General features: G+C 32.8%; 3 protein-coding genes across 13 annotated transcripts in view; 2 read left to right on the forward strand and 1 right to left on the reverse strand.

Moving 5' to 3' along the window:
- The window catches only part of LOC111056195 (nuclear pore complex protein DDB_G0274915), a 65,688-nt gene that overhangs the window by 30,905 nt on the left and 9,439 nt on the right, over positions 1-25,344 (forward strand). For 3 of the 4 annotated variants that reach the window (XR_005572299.1, XR_005572298.1, XM_022343530.2), the window contains exon 1: positions 21,823-21,949. The exons of the other annotated variant lie outside the window; for it this stretch is intronic. Coding sequence is in view for 1 of the 3 variants with exons in the window: in XM_022343530.2 (XP_022199222.2) it covers positions 21,928-21,949 (22 nt within the window). In the remaining 2 variants the exon portion in view is untranslated. Of the gene's footprint in view, positions 1-21,822; positions 21,950-25,344 lie in introns of those variants that run through there. 4 annotated transcript variants of the gene reach the window in all.
- Positions 7,179-25,344, reverse strand: part of LOC111056193 — a 74,127-nt gene continuing 55,961 nt past the window's right edge. The window contains exons 1-5 of one of the 8 annotated variants that reach the window (XM_039436614.1): positions 21,500-21,752; positions 10,621-10,784; positions 9,308-9,470; positions 8,293-8,487; positions 7,179-7,857 (exon numbers count right to left, since the gene is read on the reverse strand). In XM_039436614.1, the coding sequence (XP_039292548.1) occupies positions 7,375-7,857; positions 8,293-8,487; positions 9,308-9,470; positions 10,621-10,748 (969 nt within the window). In that variant the 5' untranslated portion in view covers positions 10,749-10,784; positions 21,500-21,752 and the 3' untranslated portion in view covers positions 7,179-7,374. Of the gene's footprint in view, positions 7,858-8,292; positions 8,488-9,307; positions 9,471-10,620; positions 10,785-11,209; positions 11,442-21,451; positions 21,758-24,950; positions 25,223-25,344 lie in introns of those variants that run through there. The other 7 variants (XM_039436608.1, XM_039436631.1, XM_039436619.1 and 4 more) reach the window with 7 other exon arrangements.
- LOC120353315 lies at positions 12,015-20,377 on the forward strand. Its single transcript, XM_039436565.1, has 2 exons — positions 12,015-13,189; positions 19,379-20,377. Exons 1-2 carry the CDS (start codon positions 12,239-12,241, stop codon positions 20,147-20,149), a joined length of 1,722 nt encoding a protein of 573 aa, XP_039292499.1. The 5' UTR covers positions 12,015-12,238; the 3' UTR covers positions 20,150-20,377.

Raw genomic sequence — 25,344 nt, forward strand, 5'->3', positions numbered from 1 at the left:
ACGGTACCTATACATTGAATAATCAAGTGTTAGTGAACACTCATAGTAGCTTAGCAACTGCTATCACAATTAATTAATTTAATATTAATTATGTGTATGTTACAGACGTTAACGGAAGCGAGTTAATAACTTATAAATTAATGTTGTGTATTATTAAGCTGAAATCATTCGTGTCGGCGCATAAAGCCTGTCTGTCTGACAGCCTATGTGACAACTGCCATATAATAGCATGAGCTTTTTTAAGTGAATGGAAAAATTACAGAAATAGCATGCAAATAAATTCCAGCTGACTGATTCTTTTTTATTTTATGCACTTTCAATGTTATTTTTATATCCTAAAAAGGACGATGGAGTGAGTCAATTTAGTTGTCCAACGAACTCGATCTATAAAGAAGTTCGAAGAATTCGTGTTCAAAATTTGAAGCTGATTGATCAATTCTTTCTAAAGTTTTTGTCGAACATACAAACAGACAGAAAACGACATTGGGCTCTAGTAAGTCAAAAGTGAGAACTTCGCTAACGCTCATCCAATAAAATACTGAAGAACGATTTCAGATAACAACCCCTCCAGTAGTCAAAAACTGAGAGTTGAGGGTGATATTCAAAGAATAATAATTGAAAAATCAGAATTAATAATGAATGTACCTTTATGTTTCTTCGCATGAGTATGGATCAAAATACGTCAACCAAGGCCGTACCCAGAAAAAAATTTCGGTGGGGGGGGTTGTGATACTAGGCGGGGTCCTAACATACATTGTGGTCCGGAGGGCCCAATAAAACCTTTTAAAAATTGTAAAATAACCCTTTTTCAGACCATTATGTTTTTATTGACAAAACGAAGCTTTGATGGACTTGCCGCTTGGACCATTTCCATACAAAGCCGTTTGTTGTTCTCTCTGGCTGGCTCAAAAAAGTGCTCATGGCATTAAAGCTGTCCGGTAAACTTTTTTTTCATTTAAATTGGATAATCTTTGTCAATATAATTGTTAAGATCATTATAAGAGTGAGAAAAAGTGGTAACTGAAATTTTTAAGTGTTCTAATAAGCGAGATATGGGAGTTAGGGGTCGTTGAATTGCTAAATCCGTTTTCTTTCCAGATCATAAACGGTTTTGACTATATTAACAGAACTTCTCTTGAAAATTCAAAAAAATTATCTTTCCAAACTAAAAAAATCATTCTTCATATCGTTCATAAATGAAAAATCTGGTGTGGCGCACTCACACAACTTTCCTTGCCGTTATGAAAATTGATCACCTGATGGTAGTGTTCCCGCGCAACTCAAGTCTACTATTTAAAGATCTAAGCCAGCTGGTGACAGGTCAATAACGCAGCAGACACACGAGGTCTGCTATCTCTTCATAGTGAATGATTTTATAGAATGAACAGTTGCCAACAGTTTGCAATTCAATAATCTTATTTTCTCGAACATCGAGCTTATTTTCAATTTTAGTTGAAAATATTACTGAACTTTAATTGTAGAGATTTTTATGCTCAATCTTTTCCACTTGAGACTTTTTGTTTAAATTGTACCTGAAGCCTGATAATTGGGAATCTAAAATCAAACTTTGCATAGATGGGGCGCAGCTCCTGAAATTTTTACAGATATGGTACTTGTGGTAGTTGATAGAGCTTATCAATGACTATTCAAGGTATAACTTTAATCAAAATCTTTGGTGCCGTTTTCGAGAAAATCGCGAAAAACCCTGTTTTCGACAACATTTTTTCGCCATTTTAGCCGCCATCTTGAATCGCATTTGATCGGAATTGTTCGTGTCGGATCCTTATATTGTAAGGACCTTACGTTCCAAATTTCAAGTCATTCCGTTAATTGGGAGATGAGATATCATGTACACAGACGCACATACACTCATACACACACACACACACACACACACACACACACACACACACACACACACACACACACACACACACACACACACACACACACACACACACACACACACACACTTATACTTTTCTTACCTATGGTAATAGGGCAAGGAAAGTAAAAAGTAACATTTTTTGTAAATTCGATAACTTGTTTATTTTGGCATAAATCGTGAAAAAGGCATACTAGAACGCCAATGATATACTGAATGTATTAGAAGAAAAACTCCAATGGAAAATTCGAAACCTTTTATGATCTGGAAAGAAAACGGAGTTTAGCACTTCAATAACCCACAACTCGCTTATTAGACCACTTGCAAATTTCAGTTGCCAGTTTTTCTCACTCTCAATTATAGTGATCTTAACAATCATATTGAAAAAGATTATCCAATTCAAAAAAAAGTGTACCGATCAGCCTTAAATGAGCTACGTATGTGAAAGATAACTTTAATATAATTTCCACCGTTATGTGGTCTGTGGTGAATAGGAAAATTAAAAGACAATACAAATAGACTTTGCATCGTTTAATGCACCACGAAATTGTGTATGTAACGTACTTTTAACTAGAAATTGCTTTCAACTTTGAACTCTTCTTTATTTACCTATGAAAATAATTAAATAATAGCCTACTAGAGAAATTCAGTTCCTATGTACATGAAAATTTTTATTTTTGAGAAAATTTCGGGGGGGTTCCAACCCCTGTGACCCACCCCCTGGGTACGGCCTTGACGTCAACCACCTTCCTTGATTAACTCTATGTATAAGTTACATGAGTTACAGTATTTGATTACAGAAAAGAATTACGGACTTCTTGCAGCTTCAACTCTTGTGGGAGGAGTCATGGATAGATTTATTTATAATATAATATTATCCACTCATTGATCGATTCATCTTACATAGATGTAAAGCTTTTGAAGAAAGGCTAGTAGTTATACACATTATTGGATGTACGATTCTTAGCCGCCCTTATAAATACATTAAATACATTATGTCCGTTTAATCTGATAGAATTCATGAGGACGGCAAAAAATCGAACGTCCAAGAGTGGATATGTGTGTAACTGGCTGTAGTGTTTTAATTACATTTATGTATGAGCTTCTTCAATATAATATAATATGTATTGTCATTGATTGAAGAATCCTTTCATCGACTTTGACGACTCCACAATAAATTAATAAAGATAAAAGGAAACGTGACCTATACATCTAGCATTTATTGTTATCAATACTTTTTTCTATTATTTAATGTAAGTCTATACGGAATCTGTTCATGAATAGTTTAATTTTACTACATCATTACTCTGTTTAATGTAGGTTCAAACTCACTGAGAGGGGAGGAGTGATTAGTTATCCATATTTCTTAGCGAAGAGGATACAAGTTACTGTAGATAAAATAATGTATTACATTCTATTATTTCCCATGTTAACACGAGTAATCTTTCATTCATATCGAGTGACCTGATTGGCTCAGGTCTGATGTCAGATCTTTTAGTGATCATGATCAATTTCAGGGCCTCTGTCTTTTTAGACTGTATTAACACTTTACTGTATACCTTATATGTACTGATAACTGATAACAATAACGCACTAGAGCGCAAACTTACTGTACACTACAAATACATTTTTTGTACTCTTTTCAATAAATGCAATCAAGAGTGAGGTTCATATTATAATAGCGTAATTTGATCAACATTGGTGTTGCTGTCCTTGCCTATCATTTGACAAAGAAAAGCAATTAACGAAATATTCAATCTCAATTATAAAAATGTATTTTCTAATCATTTAAAAATACATTTTCTTGAGGAATAACAGTTTATATGATTCATTATTTTAACAAGGATGAACAGTTATCGTCAGATATCAGTTATTTTCTAGAAGGCAGAGGCAACGCAGAGAATCGGCAACACTGTTCTCCTATCTTTTCCACTAGCCTACTGATTGTAACGTGAGCCTCACTCTAGTAAAAGGACTTTTTATAGCTAGCGAATGTATGAAGTTCTTCGCTTTTTCGCGCAGAGTGCAGCACTACACAGTCTGATCAGTGCTGTATTGATGTAGTGCGGACCCAATGAGGAGATGGCCTGGCAGATATTTGAAACAATGATTTCCACTAGTGCGTAGTGCGGTGTGCGGCTAGCCGGCTACAGCTACTGGACTGAACTGATACAGTTTTCAGTAGTAGTGTTCATAAAGCAATCAATTAAAGCCAAAAATGGAACAAAATACCAAATGTTTTCTATCTATCAAAATAAGTCAAATGGGTAGATATAAACCATAGAAAAAGCATATAAGTACTATATCATCATTCTTATCCAGTGGCGGATCCAAAGAGGGGCTAGGGGGGCTATAGCCCCTCCTTAGGTATCCAATTTAAACTAGATAAAATGGGTAATTAGTTTTTTTCGGTTGCCGAATGTGTTTGTCAAATAACTTATTCATAGCATTGTACTGTTAAAAAAGGTTGTAACATGAAAGTTTCTTTGAATATGTTTTGTTACATTTTTACTGCCCTTTGAAATATTCAACTTATTTCTTTGTTTTGAACTATTACCCTTTAAATTCAGGGTAAGAGTAAATCAGCTAAACCTTACACAATACTTCTGCTTTAGACCTTTTATAATAATAAATAGTAGTCTAAGTAATGCATTATACGAACTTATTATAAGGTAGAATAATAATAATAATAATTATTATTATAAGGTAGAATAACTAAAATGTACATACCGGTACAGGTTTATTTTTATAATTTAATCATTTGCAAAAAAGTAATATCATTACCAGAAGTATTTCCGTACATGAAATAAAAAGGTAATAGCTTTCATCGTTCAAATTTTTATGGTCAAAGGTTCAGATATGATATGTTAATGCGAAAACATTCTATGGCTTCAAAATCCTTTTATTTTTAGTCAATATTCTTGAGCCAAACCATAGTTTTTTGCCTCTAAACTCAGTTCAATAATAAATAATTATTGAAAATGGTCTAAAAATGTGTCATTTTAACTTAAATTTTGACAATTCCTTGGACCCCTCGCCTTGCTGGGGTATTTACCCCCCGGTGATTTCCCTCCCCAAACGCCTAGCCCCCCCTTTGGCCTATCCTGGATCCGACACTGTTCTTATTCTATGATATTATCAAAGAGTAATGACAGAACAGTATACTAGGCTCTACTAGACGATTGCGGTATACGAGTATTTATAAAATATATGAGGTACATGATAATAATTAGTATAATTAAGTACAGTATTACGGAGAACAATAATGGAATTGATAACTACGGTAGCAATTGGTATAAATTCACAATAAAGTCAGTTCTGACGTTATGTCAAAGAGCTAATCCATGGGTGGCATGCCAAATGACCGATTCCCATTATTATTTTGTCGCAAAAGATCGAAAATTGAAGAATCCTAAATAGTAGAATTGAAACTTATACTATCCCAAATGGTCGAATCCCAAATGATGGAAAAGTTTTAATAGTAATCTCATTTGGCCGAAAATCTCAACTGTCGCAAAACGTCCAACATTTGATTTTCCCATCTGACCGATTCTCAAACAGTCGAATCCCATTTGATAGAAAAATGTTGCAGTTCGTTGCAAATGGTCGAATCCTATTAGGTAGAAGAGTTTTGTAGTTTGTCGCAAATAGTCGAAAGTATACTTTCCCATATGGTCCAATCCCATCTAGCCGATGAGATTCGATCATTTGCGACAAACTAAAACACTTTTCTACCAAATAGGAATCGACCATTTGAGAATCGGTCAGATGAGAAAATCAAATCTTCGACCTTTTGCGACAGTTGAGATTTTCGGCCAAATGGGATTACTATTAAAACTTTTCGATCATTTGGGATTCGACCATTTGGGATTCGACCATTTGGGAAAGTATAAGTTTCAATTCTACCATTTGGGATTCTTCAATTTTCGATTTTTTGCGACAAAATAATAATCTCGACCAGATGGGAATCGGTCATTTGGCATGCCACCAAACTTGTACTGTCCCAAATGGTCGAGTCCCAAATGATCGAAAAGTTTTAATAGTAATCCCATTTGACCGAAAATCTCACTGTCGCAAAAGGTCGAAGATTTGATTTTCCCATCTGAACGATTCTCAAATAGTCGAATCCCATTTGATAGAAAAATGTTGAAGTTTGTCGTAATTGATCGAATCTCATCGGCTAGATGGGATTCGACCATATGGGAAAGGATACTCTTCGACCTTTTGGGATTCGGTCAGATGGGACCCCACGAATCCATGTTATTTATAATCATTATATCTATAATATAGTCATGTTGATATACATAGTTTGTATTCTATTCAATAATCAGATATTATTAACAATAGAATGAATGAAATAATATGTTCCAGTTTATAATTCCATATTTAGTTGAATTTTGAATATGAATCTTATCATAATATAAATAATTTATTAGCCATGTTTTTATAATGGCAAATATCAAACTTCTGAATCATAAATCATGAACATTATGTATATCAATATCATGAACATTAATCTTATTATTCGAAAATATTCTAACCCATTTTCTATAGTTGATGATTAATTAGCGTAGACTGTACCGGTGCCGTATTATACAAGATGAATGAGTACCGGTACCATTGACAATTAAATTTCTAATAAAAATTTTTATTCGATTTGTTTGACAATATTATTCTTTATTATCTCTAATTTATAATGAAATTAATCCTGGAAAGTTGTACCTAAAAATTCCCTTTATTTTTATATATTTTTTATGGTATGTCGCATAATAAGTCGTACCCATTTCTGTTCGTCCTTCAATTATTTTGTAACTGTCATTCTAAAAATTTACTCACAGTACTTAATAACATCAATGTTTGATGTTTCCCATTTTAGTTCAACAGTATCTTGAGTTGGTTCCTATAAGCTACCCCACACTATAATAAGTTGGTTCCTCACAGAATTCCAATTATGTAGTAGTCAATTCCCCCCCCCCTCAAACTCATACAATCAGAATATCTCAACTCTTGTTCAAACGATTCAGTTCCTTGTATTTTTGGTTTTCGTGATTCAGGTCTATATTGAATAATTTCGAGATTGAAAAATGTTTTATCAAGTTTGAAATTAAAAATGTTTTGAGATAGAAAATCTCAGCAGTGACCTATTTCATATGAAATATATTGTAGGTCTTCTCTATATGCTTGTAAATATGTGTAATATTGAATGTAATAGAAAATTCGAGATGATTATTGATTAATATAGTTATTGAATATAGGCCTAGCCTATAATTCAATATGAATTCAGAATGAAAACTTTGAATTGTATAAGTTAGTATAATGATTAGATAAACAGAATGATAACTACAATACCTTCATTGAAGAAATTTAATAAACAAACAATAAAATACTCGCCAATAGCAGTAATAAAAGCTGCCAAGAGTAATCTACGCATAATTTTACATTTCCGAGAACATAATTTCCCTTTCCTCAGCAATATGATGATACTGAGATCAGCAGTTTCCGAAATAGATCTCATCTTGTTGATCAGTTTCAAGTGATTCATTAATCAGTGACAAATATGGGAGAAAATGTTTTCTCTCACTCTCAGTAAGCTTTTGGAAGAATGATACTTTCTCTTCCATGTTTCTATGCCATGAATCAATGCTACTCGATTCATCTCTATGAATTTTCTCCTTCTCAACCTGTTCTGTAGCAGTTAGCTCGTGTATGAAATCAGGATACTTGTCAATGCTCTTAATGAATGATTTTTCTGGACCCAACAGTTTAATTATTTGTTCAGTTGTTTCTTTCCTCAACCAGTCGCAGCTCAAAGAAGATTGCTCATTGGAAACCTTTGCTGCAAGATAATCTTGACTGCCTGTGTACTTGGAGATGGGAATCTCAAGTTTTGTTTTTAGAGAGTGCAGCTCCGCCTCGCTCATATTCGGCAACAGTCTTGCTGTCAATGAGGAGTCTCCCCGGTCCTTGTCACTCTGGAAGGAGAAAACAATTTAGTGAGACCAAAGAAAATATAAAATTTACACTCAGCCATTAATCTATGATGAATCTTGTAAGGATCTCATCTAATTCTGATCATTCAATAACCCATTTTCTTAGGGAATTCTCGATTCAATCGAATGTATTGGAGACTACTCAAACTCAACAATCTATTAATTATTCATCAATACACCTTACCTACTTTATAAAACTGAGATCTGAATAAGTTGATCAATCTGAATAGATTAACTTTGAGTATCTAGGCCTATCAAGCTACATTCAAGCACTCCAAGGTGCTCTTGAATAACCGACCTCAAATATAATAAGTAGAATAATGTAGAATAAACCCAAAGAGGTTTTTATACTAGTAAAGTTTACTTGAATTCAAGTTTTGTAAAATTAATGTATTTTGAAAACTTCAAGTCTCTTACCTCACTTCTGGATTTTGTGTCTGAATCAGAATTGCTGGATATATTCAAAAGTCTCTCAAAGTTCTTCTGAATAAGGTCATTTGGTACAGGCCAGAAATCATTTGCATGTGGGCTCTTCAGTGGCTCAGTATCAGCTTGCCATTTCTCCTCAAAATCTTCTGATTTTTCACCTGGGTCGATTCTCATGAAATTCATCTATGGAAATGTGAATAAGAAAAATATTCTTTGTAAAACTTCAGAGCTCACCCTACGCAAATTGCTCTGAGCCAATTCTCTAGCAATCGATTTGTAGAATTGTTTGAATTTAAGGTTGAGTGAAAATTTGAGAATTGTAGGCTAAGTAATCAGCAAGAATAACTATTCATAAAAAATCTTCAAATTTTCATCTCGCATCATCATCGTCTCATTCACTCACGCACAAGCCTAGAGCTTATGTGGGCATCATCCGAAGGAAAAATTATTTAGCCTAATCCAAAGATGAGATTTTACTGAAGACTATACAAAACAACAAACTCAACGAGAGATTAATGAGAAGATATCATAATTACACATAATACACATAATATACATCAGACATTGAACATCAAAAATAATTTTATACAGACATTAAACTTTATCATATTGTTCAGTGTAATTCCCTTTTGTAGTTTCACTTAATCATTCCATCAATGGTTGAAATTTATTCGGAGTGTTGAAATTTGATCGCTTCCTCTCGGTTAATGACTATGATCTATTGAAAAATAAATATTCAGTCAGAAAGTCGTGATCATCATGATAAAAACTTGCTTCTAACTTTTGATTTTGTATGCTGTCAGCCTATCGATAGCGAATATCAGCAGGTAGGTATTAATCCATTGTAATATGAATTAGGTGATATCAGAGACAAGAATAATATAGTTATCTTACTTATCCTTCATCTATGGTGATATGTACAGCACAGATGGTGACTACAGTATCTCATCCTATTAGTAATAAATTAAAATTAATAATAATATTGGGTTACATCAAAGCCTACCTGAATTATCTTCATCCATGCCATATGACAGCACATTGTCACAAATGAAAATGCCTTTTTTGACAAATCTTGTGATTCTTCATGATTTTTAGCCGCCTTGCAAGATTCATTCATGATTTTATAATGCACATTATCTTCATCGTCACTCTGCAGTAAGTTCCTCCTGCAATTTGAATAATTCATGTAGTTGAACATACAATAAATAACAATACTCTTCTAAAAAATTATAAAAATTTTGCAATTAAAATGAGAATTTATTGTACTCTTGTCTAGAACCGTATAAACCTATCCGAAATTAACCATACGGTACCATACTTGATTATTAACATTGTAGTTAGGCTAACTGAAACATCTAGGGCTTTAAGCGCTGTATAAATTATAGATAAAGAAGTTATTTTTATTGAAATGATAGTACTGTACAATTTTCAATTTTAAGAATCAAAATTGATCTAGTGCAGTCAATGAACACTTGGTGCAATCATAAAAAGGCTTCTCTTAGAAGCCTTTCTATGAATCCTATGATTCTCTCTATAAATCCTTTAAAGCCTATAATAAGGCTCTTTAAGGATTAGTATGAAGAAATTTGTTTTCGTCTGTTAAGAAAGAGAGGACAAGTGACTTTGTACTTTGGCCAAGTGACTTGATTCGATAAAATTTCAAAAAAATATTGGGAGGAATTGATTGGATGAATAATAAATACTCTTGTATTCAATGCCTGAAACAACTCATGAAAAAATTCAAGAAAGTAATGCGAATTGAGCACTTATCTGGATAGACTGTGGAAATTTTCATTTACACAACGTTTCTATTTGGAAAATTAGAAAAGCTTATCATACCTTATTGAAGCAATAAGGAAAAATATCATTAAAATTTTCGAAAAAAATGTTCTTCAATCAATTTTATTCAAATTCAAAAAGAATAGAAATTTGTTCTACTTTTTACTTTGCAAGTGGTACCTATGGTTAATTGGGTGAGTTCTCAGCAAATAGGTCTACTAAATTGGTAAAAACTGGATTAGGCCACTTGAAAACAAGAAACAAGTGAAATGATTTTCAAAAACTTATATTTACATCCTTTGCAAAAAAATAGAAAAATTAAGCTCTTTGAAAAAGTAAGGATTGTCATTAATTAATCAAGTTATTTAAAAAATAACTTTATTATTGAAAAATAACCTAACTAGTGATTGGATTGCCATCAATTATACTTTTTCTTCTTTAGAAAAGAAGAATATAATAGTTTGTCGTGTTAGGAGTTCAAGATGATTGAGTGCTCACTATGACATATACGGTATGCTGAATTTTCAAGACTCTTACCATTTTTGCTCTGAAATTGAAGGCAGATGAGGGTAAACCCGAATGAGGATACTGTCTCTCGAATGATCTGACATTGAGTCTTTTACATCACCAACATTCTTGCCCGACTTTTGGCGACTCTTGACCATTTCAGATCTTGAAAATTGCAGTCTCACTTCTGAAAACTTGAAATAGTATTATATTATTTTAAAATTTTAAAAGAATATTGAACAAAATTCCAAAATACAATGATGTACTCATTATTTTCCAACAAAATATTTAGTATTTTTTAACAAGGAAAGTTGTATCATATCAAACAAAAGCATTTTAGAAATTAATCAAATAAGTGATGCTTTTTGAATTAATACTCCATCCAGGGTTATTCTATACTTGCAGTAATAGTGGTCTATATGAACTGATTCCTTAAATGATACATTGGAGCCCATTGAAGGGTTCTACCACAGTATCCTCTAATATAGATAGCCTATTGTTAGAATCGTATAATAGATATCATGAGAGGAAGCCGTTGATTCCGTTGAGGTATTGTCATCAACTTTATCAACTATTTTATTAAATAATCTCAAAAAGTCAGAATTAAATAAGTGAGTACCCAATCAACAATTTATTGATTGATTCAATGCTGTTACTCTTTTTAGAAGTTCAAATACGCGTAAAATTTATGAATAGTATTGCTTTATGCTCGGAATAAGTAAAATGTCAAGCTAATAAAATTGATTTGAGCTGTAACTTAAAAGTAAAATCTTTTTTGAAAATTAAATATGAATATAATCAAATAGAGCTAAGAGTATAATTCATTATTTTTATATATTCTGTGCATTGGTGTTGTAATAGAACTACATAATTTTTATTATTTGTCATGAATTTCACAATGAATAGATAAATTGTTGACGACGGTGAAAATTCATGACAAGTAAAATTATGGAAAAAATGAGAGGCTCTAGTCAGTCGGTTACGAGGACGGGACCTGGAGCTATCTACTGCAGATAATCGGGCCGGCTCTACCCTTCTTTTCCGAGACACCATTTTCCTGGTTCAGTGAGTTCAGTGAGCTAATATTATCAATTTTATTATTATATATTATTCATCTTTTTTATTGAAGGCAAATCCTGTAATTATTCTATTGTTTTTTAAAAAGTTTTCTCAATATTATTTTTATTTAAGTTTCCAGTTTCATTTTGAGTTACAATTTGATTAAATCGATTACTTAGTTCTCCAAAATATAACTGTTTTGTTTATTATTTTAAAATATAGTTCCTTTCTCATGAGTTATAGAGTTAGATCAATTTAACCTCTCGCAAGCCAAGCGATTCCCCTATTATAAATTGTTACCATAATGTCTAGGGTTGTTCTCACAACCTTATAATACCATCACAATACCATACATAATATAACCCCAAAATACACCTATTTTAAATACCCCATTACATGGTGTTGGGCGTCGTTCTCATGAGAAAGAGTTTATTAATTGACAAGATTAGCCTTCAAATTATCTATTGACATTTTCATTTCAGGTCATTATCATAATTATTATATTCTGTGTTTGATCTCGTATAATTATGTCCTCTATTCTCTCAACGTACAGGGTAAATATGATAATTGTTATTATTGTTATATTGAGATGAGTAGCTCTAGTTCTAGTGACTCTGAACAATCACCTAGTGAATTCGAGGTTTCATTATTACGTTTACCTATTGATTTAAAAGTAAAATCTCTGGATAAATCAGAATTATTAGAGCTAGGCAAACAGTTAGGTATTCACATCCCTCAATCTGTTAATATTGAATACTTGAGATTCGCTGTTGACTTGGCAAAAAAAGTTTGTATTTATGTGGACCACGATTCAGGAGCTAGAGATGCTCTAAGTCGATTACTTAAGTTAGGGTCCCTGTCTCAACGCGATCGTATTATCTTCCCTATGTTAGCCGATTACGAGCGAATAGTAGGCAAGCTAGGCAGAAATCAAGAACACATCTACGACACAGTAGCTCCCGATAACTTAGCAAATATCCTAATTCCAGAAAATAATATGGCAGGGAATGATAAAAGACCCTTTGCGAAACCCGAAAGCTATGGGGGTACAAAGAGTGAAGACTTCAACGAGTGGTTGAAAACCTTCAATAGGGCAGCAAAAATAAATAAGTGGGATGAGGATGATAAAATCTTGTATTTACCCCTCTACCTCAAGAAAACAGCATTGGCAATTTTCGACATATTTTCGGATAAAAATGAAAACGCGACATTTCTTGATGCAGTAGGCCACTTAAAAAGTAAACTTGTAGACCCTGTTCATGAAGAGACAACCAGACAAAAACTCGAAAACAGAAACAAATTACCAACAGAAACATACACAGAATACACAGCAGATATAATAAAACTTTGTCACATTCTTGAGCCTCAAATGTCAGAGAAAAGAATAGTAGGATATGTTTTGAGAGGCTTAGACGTAGGAGCATTGCAACATGTTGCTTTCATGGACAATGCATCAGTTGAAGATTTAGAGAAAAATCTCGCCAAATATGAAAGATCTCGCTTCCTTCTAGACAAAAAGTTAGGAATGCATAATGCTTCAATCGAACAGCCTGTCCAAAAAATAAATGTAGTAGATACTTTAGAGAAGAAATTGAACGATCTGAGTATTGTGGTGAAAAATTTGAGTAGAAATGTAGGTCAATCACAAAATCCCAATCCTAATAGACAGTTTGGAAATAGGAGCGGAAACTTTTCCCCACACGAAACAAATCAGAACAACTTCCAAAGACAACCTTATTCAAACAATAATAATTACAATGATCGCGACAGAAACACACAATCACATAATCCTAATCCTAATAGACAGTTTGGAAATAGGAGCGGAAACGTCTTCCCACACGAAACAAATCAGAACAATTTCCAAAGACAACCTTATACAAACAATAATTACACACAATCAACATCAGTCAATTACAGGACACCAATCAACCCTAATAGGACTAGATTCTGTACATACTGTAAGAGGAATAATCACTGGAAAGACGATTGTTTTTTCTTATCAAAAACTCGAATACAGGATCCCGAGCCTAGACGAATCGGATATGAACTTGGGATCCGGATTTGAAAAACAAAGCGCTGAATTTCCATTTGATAATTATTCTCCAAATTCAATTGATAAAGAAGAAATCACATGTAATATAATATCTTCTGTATCAATGAAAGATGAACAATCCAAAGCGATAGAATTTGTCAGGCAGTTTTTTCTCAATGCCAATAATAATCAGTTATACTCAAATGAAAGTGAAATTAATTGCTCTAACGAAATAGAAAGTGAAACCAACTTCAAACAGCTATTGTCTTCCGAAATGCATGCTCAGCACGAACTTGGAATGAATGGATCATTGACTAAAGAGAGAAGAATTCAAGTCCCAGTACTTACTATTAATGGAAAATTCAAAGGAAAAGATGTATCAATTACCATTGACACCGGTACGAACGTAAACATAGTTCAAAAAATCTTTTAAGTAGCGATGATCTAAAACATTTGAAAAATAGTAGTATTGCTTTATCGGTAGCTAATGGTTCATTAATGCCGATCACAGGAATGATCTCGAGTGAAATTCAAATACATGACAGGAAATTCGAAGTAAATTTAGTAATTTCTGAAGACTTACAGGCCGATATTATTGTTGGAAATTCCTTCTTCTCAAAATATAAAATGAAATTAGATTATGAGAATAACATCATTTCAATGACCGATAATGGTAAAATAGTCGAATTAGACATGGATAAAGAGTGGATTTGTACATTAAATAGATTACACAACGATTCTGAAACAAATATTACAAAAGAAGTCTGCATACCCAATCCCGTAAATTTCGTCAAATGTGCTCTTGAAACAATAATCCCCGCTCAAAAAGACGTGAAGGTCAATCTAACACAAAAATTGCTCAAAGTATCCCATTTTACTCCAAATGAATCGTTATTACATAATAAAAAATTGCATGTGCTTTGGAATGAGGATGATTTTGAAACAAACATGAGTGAAATTAGAATTTTGAATCTAGGAAGGCAAGATATAAGATTGTTGCATGAAACTATTATTGGTGAAATTGAAGGAGAAGTTTGTAATTACGACGAATCTGTTTCATTAGTAGACTCTGTTCTATTCGATGGAGGGGGTTGTGAAATAGATATTAATAAAGATCTTACACCAGAGCAAAATTCCAAAGCGAAAAGACTCATCAATAAATACAAACACCTATTTTCAACAAACGAAATTGATTTCGAGGAAGCGAAATTACCCGAATACAAGTTCAAACTTACAGATTACACACCCATTGCTAAGTCACCGTACAGATTACCTATCGCTCAAAGAACAGAAATAGACAGACAAGTAGAGTTATTGATAAAAGCAGGAATAGTTTGTGAAACCCAGAGTCATTATGCTTCTCCCGCATTTTTAGTTACTAAAAAAGACGGTGGATTCAGATTGGTTGTAGACTATAAAATGTTGAACGAGAAAATATTACCGGATAGATATCCCCTTCCCCTTCTTCAAACAATTTTTGATTCTCTTGACAATTCGGATTACTTTTCCACCCTAGATATCAGACAAGCATTTTTCCAACAGCCATTACACGAAGATTGTCGAAAATATGTAGCATTTGCAACTCATAAAGGGCTGTACACGTTCAAAAGACTACCTTTTGGTCTTAGAACATCTCCAAATGCTTTCCAACGAGCAATCAACCAAGTATTCAATGATTATTTGTATAGAGGAGTTTTGATTTACTTGGACGATATCATTAGCTATGGAGAATCATTTGATAAGCAATATCAACAGCTCGAGAAAACCTTGAAAAGATTGCAAGACGTAGGACTAAAATTGAATACATCTAAATGTCACTTCTTCTACCGAAAAATTAAAGTACTTGGACACACTGTCTCAAAGGAAGGGATACAACCCGCTTCCGAAACCTTGGAAGCTATCGAAAAATACCCTATACCCAAAACTGTCAAAGATGTCAGAGCATTTCTTGGTCTTAGTGGATTTTACCGAAAATTCATTCAAAACTACGCTATAATTGCAAGACCCTTAACAAATCTGATATCTAAAAATAACGAGAATAAACAATCACTTGGGAAGAAGATCAGCAGAACGCATTCTCGGAAATAAAAAGCAAACTTTTATCACAACCCGTACTTCATCATTTTAATAATGATAAGGAGGTAGTGGTACACACAGATGCTTCTCGAGTTGGAATAGGGGGCATTATCTCGCAGCCTGATGACAATGGAAAATTACATCCAGTAGCTTTTGTTTCCAGAAAACTGACAAAACATGAAGAAAATTGGGCAGTAGGAGAGATTGAACTTCTATCAATAGTGTATTGTGTAAATTATTTCAGACAATACTTAATTGGCCGATTGTTTACAATCTACACAGATCATGCTAGTTTACAATACTATAAAACTTGGAAAAACCCCAGTATTCGAGTCAGTAAGTTACTTATGAAATTAACGGAGTTCACGTTCGATTTGAAATATAAACCAGGAGCCCAAATGCACGTACCTGATGCCCTGAGTAGATATCCACTAGAGAAGGATATAACTGATCTCACAAAGGACGAAAACTACAATATATTCGAAATAGAAGAAATAGACATAAAGACTTTACAGAAAAATGATGAGAGTATAAGAAAAATATATGATGCAATACGAAACCCTAATCATAGTGATACAGCTACGATTAGAAAGGCGAGAAAATACACGATCGAAAAAGACATTGTCTATCTGAAGAAATTTGATGGGCATACCAATCAATTGAAACTTCTCGTACCCCGATCTCTTATCAATAAAATCCTTGAAACATTCCATGATGATTCCTTAACAGGTGGACATACCGGCATTTATAAAACCCATGAGAAAATATCATCGAAATATTATTGGGAAAATATGTATGAAAACATTGCGAATTATGTAAGATCATGTAAAAATTGCCAAGAGAGAAAAACCCCTACTACGAAGCCTCAAGGTTTCTTATCACCCATCAAGTGTGATAGTAAGCCTTTCTCAAGTATCATGATGGACTACATCGGTCCGTTAGAGAGCTCAATGGGCTATTCATACATTCTAACGATTGTTGACTTAACGACCCGATATATTTTAGCTGAACCTTGTAAACACGCCGACGCAAATAATACCACTAAATGCTTATGGAAATTAATATACCGATTTGGCGTTCCAAAAGAAGTTCGATCCGATAGAGGTACACATTTTGTAAAAAAAAGTCGATGACCTTATGGTTGAGCTTGGAATCAAACACATATTAGGATCATCAAGTCACCACCAAAGTCAAGGTCTGGCCGAAAGAGCCAACCGGACAATTCAAGAGATGCTAACAGCTTACGTAGCCGATAATAGGAAATTGTGGGTACAAATGCTGCCGAAAGTTTTATTCGCATACAATACTTCGAAACAATGCTCTTTGAAATATACACCTTTTTTCTTATTGCACGGTTTTGAAGCCACTACTCCTTTAGATTTGAAAATCTTTCCCGAAAATGACGACGTCACTTATCATTTAGACGCGAGATTAGCAAATCTTAAAGAAGTGCGAGAACAGATACCATCAATCTTATCAGATGCACAAGAAAAACAGAAATACTATTACGATAGGAATAGAACAGATTGCATTTTTGAACCAGGAGATTTAGTTATGGTCCACGATCCTGATGTAAGACAAGGACAGTCTAGGAAATTAGTCAAAAAATATTCAGGCCCATATGAAGTAGTAAAGAAAGTAACAGATGAAGTCTATGAGATATTTTTTCCGCTACGAGGTACTTATAAAAATGTAGCTTTTCATGTAGATAAATTGAAAAAATTTCATACGAGATCCCATCAATTAAGTGTTTATTGTTTTATTGTCTAACTGTATTCTTTATTCCAGCACTTTTCTTTATGCTAGCAATTATACCTCGCTCATCCTAAATCTTTGCCTTTCATTAATTTAAAAGACAATTGATGAGAAGAAATCGAGATGAAACATTCATGTAATTTATTTATTTTCCAAATCATTGAAAAACAATATCATGCTTACAACTGAATTTTAGAGAATTTTGTTTGCGAGATCAGTATTGACTTGTGAAGCGATCAAATCCATTTTCTCACGACTAAATATCGAGATGATTCTCAAATCACAATAGTATGCAGTTTTCAATCAATCAATTAATTGATTGGATTTCTACTTCGATGAAACAATGAAATATAATTGAGCTCTGATAGACAATTTTACTAGACATTCTAACGATGATTCATTATTAAAAGATGTGAATTGTTCTCACGTTTTTGTTTATGAATGAATGCTATTTGAAAATCATCAAATACGATTTATGCTTGAATATTATTTTCTTGACTCGTATGTAATAAAATGTTTCTCTTTTTCAGAAACGGATGATTCTTGATATAATAATTTATTTATTTATAAGATTATTTATGTGAAAACGTATATTTTAATAACAATATTATCTGTATTGATGTTAATGAAATAATCAATTCCAGTAGTGATTACGATTGGAATATAAGAAATAGCTATTAATTTGACCATTTACATAATCTATTTGTAGGGTTTTTGGGGATTTTACTAGTAATTATTGTTTATAAAATTGATATCTTATACGAACTGTTCATTGATAGATTAATATAGAGTACTAACTGATATAATATTTTTAAAATGAATACCATAATACTTTGTTCCTTAGCATTTGTAGAAATATGTTGTACGGTATTGTCTCAAGAAATTTCTCTTTTTCACGGAGCTCTATTTAAAGAAATTCACAATGTAGTATTTTACGAGTCCACAGTTCCAATAACATTCAGTATTCCTAGGTCAAATCCTTTATTTGTTATGAGGAACCTTCTGAGTACTCCTTTAAAAATTGACTCATGTCCTTTCCCTTCCTCATCGGAGTGTGCAGTATTTGATCAGATTCATCGAACGGAGCTGCAACTTCTACAACTACAAGACGGCATTTACATTGGCAGCGATGACGACAACACTCCAGCTGAGAGCGAAAATCGACTACCACGCCGCGAACGCTCTATCGATACGATCGGGGCGGTCCTAAACTGGTGTTGCGGAGTAGCTACCGACGAAGAATTGGGCGCATACGTGAAAACCGAAACCGACATCACTTCTCATCTCAGTAATCTTCAAGACTTCGTTCACGCTGAACATGTCGAATTGATAGACAACACACGCAAGATGAACGGCATGGCAGAGAACGTGAAGAAAGTATTGAACAACATGAAGCATGACCTTATTCTTTGGCAAGAATCATTCACCCAACAGAATAAGTTTCAGAAAGGGAATACTACAACCGATGTACTGAAAACACAACTGAGGACTACTATTTTCATGTATATGATGACTCTATCTAACAACTACAATGAAATCGACATGAGATGCTACAATCAACAACTTTCTCATCACGTCATTTCAAAAGAAGACCTAAACAATCGACTTCAAGAACTCGAAAAGAAAATAAACAAGAGAAACTTCACCATATCAACAAAAGACAACGATAAAATTCGAAACTTGAAACTAACATCCTGCAGAAAATCCGACAACGAACTATTGGTTACCCTCAAAATACCAATAAAGAAGAAAAATTCAACTATTTCATTATTCCACCTGCAATCTATCCCGCTTCATTGGAATGGTCATACCTGCCGTTTGACCTCCCAACATCACCTGATACTTAGAGAAGAAAATAAACTGCAAATCCTGTCAGATGACGAAGAAGACGATTGCCAGTTCAAGCAGAAAGGCCTCTGCTTGATTCCGAGGAAAAAGATGTCGAACTCCGCCACCCAAGCCACTTGTCTCCACCTTCTAACATCAGAAGCAGACGTATCGGAGCTACGAGAAGTCTGCAAATTTGATTGTAAAGCAACTGACAATCAAACCCTAATCACTCGCCTACGAGAAGACACCTTCCTATTCCACAACACCGGCAAAAAGACGACAATTCGCTGTAAAAACTCAACAACTGAGGTCCCAAGCAACAGTCCAGGAACCCTATCACTCCACATCCCTTGCAACTGCGAACTTCAAGACGACAACGGCGACGTACTGATAAGCACTCTTTATCCTTGCGACTCCCGTTCCCATCCTTCTCCAGCTATTAATAACTTAATTCCTCACATGTGGACAAATTTATCTAAATTGAGCATCCCAATTTTTAAACATGAGACTCTGCCTCAGTACTTAAACCTTTCGGAAATCTTAAATGAAAATTGGCACTTGAATTTTTCAAAATTTGAAGAGCACAACTCATTCTCAGAAGACATTTTCCATCATGTTGAAATGCCAAATAACTTTGATTTGTTAGGGGTGAACAATAAACTGATCATTTATATTATTATTGTCTGGCAAACACTGATAACTGTTATATTCTTGTATTTATGTCTTCAAAATTATATTAAGAAGAAAGCAAATCAACTGAGAGTCCCGAAACGTACTCCAATTGTGGACTACCCACAGGAGCTTTAAGAATATATTGTGTTTTAGTAAAGTAGTATGTAATGAAATCATTAAAATAATGGGTTAGGATATAGGAAACTATGCAAATAATAATTACTTATTCACTATTATTGTATCCATTTACTCTTTTATGCTATCGATTCAAATATTTTCCCAGATTAGAAGATAAACTATTTCAATTATTATTATTATTCTTATTTTCAAGGTCCACAATATTATTTTGCTTACTCGAATACTATTCGGACTTGATGTTTAATTTTTGCATTATGATTCAATTTTATTACTTTCGTAGATTTTGTAGGTTTAATTTTATTCATCAATATAATTGAAATTTTTTCCATTCAATTCTTATTCAGATATGAATGTATTGAATTGTTGATTTGAAGTTGATTGATGTGTTAGGCTAAGTTTGATTTTTATGAATTAGTTCACTATAATGTAATTTATATCACTTGCATTTAGCTTATGAATTGGCACTCACATAGATTTAAGGTATTCATTGAAAGTTATGTTACATATAAATATCCAATTAGAATAATATTGTGAATAATAATAATAATTTTAGCTTGCGGTAATTTTGACTTTAATTTTTGAAATATTATTGAAATGTGTAAAAATTAACTTAGAGAGATGCCGTTTTTTCGATAACTTCGGGTCGAAGTTTAGGGGGACCCGGGGATGTAATAGAACTACATAATTTTTATTATTTGTCATGAATTTTCACAATGAATAGATAAATTGTTGACGACGGTGAAAATTCATGACAAGTAAAATTATGGAAAAAATGAGAGGCTCTAGTCAGTCGGTTACGAGGACGGGACCTGGAGCTATCTACTGCAGATAATCGGGCCCGGCTCTACCCTTCTTTTCCGAGACACCATTTTCCTGGTTCAGTGAGTTCAGTGAGCTAATATTATCAATTTTATTATTATATATTATTCATCTTTTTATTGAAGGCAAATCCTGTAATTATTCTATTGTTTTTTTAAAAAGTTTTCTCAATATTATTTTTATTTAAGTTTCCAGTTTCATTTTGAGTTACAATTTGATTAAATCGATTACTTAGTTCTCCAAAATATAACTGTTTTGTTTATTATTTTAAAATATAGTTCCTTTCTCATGAGTTATAGAGTTAGATCAATTTAACCTCTCGCAAGCCAAGCGATTCCCCTATTATAAATTGTTACCATAATGTCTAGGGTTGTTCTCACAACCTTATAATACCATCACTCCACCATACATAATATAACCCCAAAATACACCTATTTTAAATACCCCATTACAGTGTATATTGTATTTAACTGTGCTAACATGCATACTCAAAATTTTCTCTGAAGCTGAATAATATAAACTATGTACCTCACCAAGAAATATCTTCTTTGTTTATATTAGATTAATCTTCTTCATCAACACGAGTGAGTTAGTGAAATAAATAATAATAATCAGTGTTCAAACCCAAATAATAATTTTTTATAAGCTCAACTTTGAAAAATTAAATGCTTTTAATGTGAAAATCTTGACTAAAAAAATAAACAACATCAATGAAACCAATTATTTCTTGTTATAATTTCATCAAATAAGTATTTTTATTGAAATGCAAAAAAATAATTTCAAATTAAAAGGTTTACATGCTGGAGTATATAGATCATATGATTTATTACATACTGTACATATTTTTATCTAGATAATAAACATTTTTACAGGTCTAGAACTACTTTTATTGCTGTAAATTAGTTGGTTAATTAAAAAGTTTTTTCAATTTTCTTTTTTTTTTAAATTCTATAGCTATGCAAGGTCAACGATTAGCACGTAAGTTTTGTTACAAATTTTAAACTTTTGCTTCTAATATAACTTAAAATTAATAATTAAATATTATTGAAAAGACGAATTCATTATACAAAATCGCCTGACTTGGCCACAATCCATTATTTTTGGTTTACCTATTTCAGTTTATTCAATTATTGAAAGAATTAAAATATTTTGCCAAAAATGTTTGGAAAATATTATCGAATTAAATTATGCGAAATGTCAAGTTTTTAAAAATAATAAATAAATGCACTCAATTCATTTACACATAGGTATAATGCACTATTTAAAGCCACATTTGTCTAATTATCTGTAGATATGTTTTATTTATTGCAATTACCTTTGTGAATTTCTTTTAATTTGAAAAAAAATATAATATTCATTATATTGGATTTATATTTGTCTTCTATTTTGTATTTTTTTCAATACACAAATATAATAATTGTCGTTATTTTATCTCCTTAGCCACTTACCATAATAGAAATCAGCATTAAATAACAGTGAATTATTGTATTTTAGGTAATGCTTCAAATTACATTATACATTTTTTCATTATAGTGATATGAAGTTTGTAATAATTTTAGCATACAAGCATATATTTCATATTATGTTGATCAAATCTGGTTGAGGTATTGAATTTAGTTGGCTCAATGACTGACTACTCTATATGCTTCCTCATCTGAGCTTAGACCTTCTTACCTATTACAATGTAAGTTCTTAAAATAGAAATGCTTCCCATGTTATTTAAATTGAGTCACTTTTCCTCCCTAGGGAGTTTTTCAGTCTTTTACTACCGAGAGCGAAAAAGTGACACTTTAGTATTATGTTGCTGGGAGTAAAGTAAGTACTTTAGACAGTACCTTAGGTGGAGGAAAATATTTTTTCATATTCCATGCTATTCAAAATACCAGCCAACGAATATTCCTAATAAATTATTCAAATTTAAAACGGGAACTTCATTATAGCTGTAGTTGTGGCGGCCATTGTTGTTACAACTTTTGCCGACAGTTAGCGCTGACGGCGGAGAACTGTGATTACAAGCCAGCTGTTTCTGTTCACTTTTTAGATTATGTTGTAACACATTGTTTGGTCACATACGTTTTCAAAAAAAAATTTTATCTGCAGTTTTTATAAACGCAGTGGCTACAGTTACAGTAACCATAGCTCCAGTTTGCGTTCCGGTAAAGTTATGACTTCATTTGCACATGCGCTAACAAACTTCGTTTGTCACAGCACTCATTACCGGAGCTTACCTTGTCTAAATACAGCATTGTACTCCCTATATATATCCATATACGCATTACGATGCTGTATTTGGACAAGGTAAGCTTAGTGCGTATATATGCGGATGTATGGTGTAGCACATCTGAATAGAGCATAATTATTATATTAGAGCAGCTGAAAATTGAACACCAACTAAAACTGAAAGTATCACTTCTGAAGATGTTTCAAATTCAAATTGTAAATTTGAATTGCCTTGCCTTTAAATTTGAATTTACCTTGTCTAAATACAGCATTGTACTCCCTATATATACAGAGTGTTTCAGAAGTAGTGTCGAGAATTTTAGGGTATTGTACCTGGATGCTAGGAGACTACAAATGTCATATTTGAAGTGTCCAAAACTCAGCGGTTATCCTTATAGCTGCCATTTTGTTTTTTTCACTTAAAAATTTTTATCTCAAGAACGAAATGTTGTATTGATCTGAAATTTGGCATGAATATTTATGCTATAAAGACTCAACTATAAAAAATAAAAAAAAATTTTTTCGTTGAAATTTTTCAAAATGGCGGCCATTTTAAATTTTTGATGGCGAATATCTCGAAAACCGTCCATTTTACAGAAAATTTACAAGAGACAAAAAAGTTAGCAAATTTTTTCACGATTCCAATGATACCTAATTTATTAAGATTGGTCGAAGAATAACAGAGAAATTAATTTTTTTCGTACTGCATGCATGACCACTTTTCACCATTTAAAGATCAATATTAATTTTTTTTATAATTTCATGAAAACCGTTCTTTCCGAAAATATTGAAACTGGAAATTTAAGATAGAAATAAGACCTAGGAAACGTGAGACTAAGAAATAGGAAGCACTACATCTGGTTCTTTACTTTTAATGAAACAACAATACTTTTACAAGACAAACATTATCATCTGAAAACCATTGTAAAATCATCTGTTTGCCCATATGGAGCCATACCGAGTTTCAAAGCTTCATCTTAAATACATCTGGAATTAAAAAATTAATATTGATCTTTAAATGGTGAAAAGTGGTCATGCATGCAGTACGAAAAAAATTAATTTCTCTGTTATTCTTCGACCAATCTTAATAAATTAGGTATCATGGAATCGTGAAAAAATTTGCTAACTTTTTTGTCTCTTGTAAATTTTCTGTAAAATGGACGGTTTTTGAGATATTCGCCATCAAAAATTTAAAAAGGCCGCCATTTTGAAAAATTTCAACGAAAAATTTTTTTTTATTTTTTATAGTTGAGTCTTTATAGCATAAATATTCATGCCAAATTTCAGATCAATACAACATTTCGTTCTTGAGATAAAAATTTTTAAGTGAAAAAAACAAAATGGCAGCTATAAGGATAACCGCTGAGTTTTGGACACTTCAAATATGACATTTGTAGTCTCCTAGCATCCAGGTACAATACCCTAAAATTCTCGACACTACTTCTGAAACACCCTGTATATCCATATACGCATTACGATGCTGTATTTGGACAAGGTAAGCTTAGTGCGTATATATGCGGATGTATGGTGTAGCACATCTGAATAGAGCATAATTATTATATTAGAGCAGCTGAAAATTGAACACCAACTAAAACTGAAAGTATCACTTCTGAAGATGTTTCTTAATCTATCTCTCGTGGTTTCGAGTACAGAATCCCCTACACCCCACCAAAAACAATCCTGAGTTTAGGTAATAAATAGCTTAGGTCTATGATGATTCGTTTAAAGGCTCTTCGCATAGCTTCTTCCTTAAACTTACTTTTTTTTGGTCGATGTCACTTGGAGTTACTTTTTATAACACCACCATGAGTACATTTAATTTGTACTTCAATTTATAATATACAAGCTAATTCATTATTTTTTCATTTTTGACTACTATATTTTTCTAAATCCTGGAAGGATGTTAACTTCATGATCGAAACATTGAAATGATAGGTTACTTAGAAATCATAACCATGTGACCAAAAACCACCAACACCACAATGCACATGTAAATAGCGGTAGCCGCGCATGCGCAAATGTTGACCGGAACGCGAACTGGAGCTACGGTTACCGTAACTGTAGCCACAGCGTTTTATAAAAATGTAGGTGGAGGAAAATTGTTGGTATATCACGAGTGAAAAATGTTTTTTCTCCCTCAGGAAAATTGTTGC

Source organism: Nilaparvata lugens, chromosome 1 (assembly GCF_014356525.2).
Source record: "Nilaparvata lugens isolate BPH chromosome 1, ASM1435652v1, whole genome shotgun sequence".
Lineage (NCBI taxonomy): Eukaryota > Metazoa > Arthropoda > Insecta > Hemiptera > Delphacidae > Nilaparvata > Nilaparvata lugens.

Bases quoted from the DNA above. Each gene is read 5' to 3' on its own strand.
- LOC120353315 (XM_039436565.1), top strand. From the start codon at position 12,239: ATGAGTAGCTCTAGTTCTAGTGACTCTGAACAATCACCTAGTGAATTC. The intron at 13,190-19,378 runs ATCGAACAGCCT...AATAAACTGCAA, and splicing joins TAGGAATGCATAATGCTTCA to ATCCTGTCAGATGACGAAGA.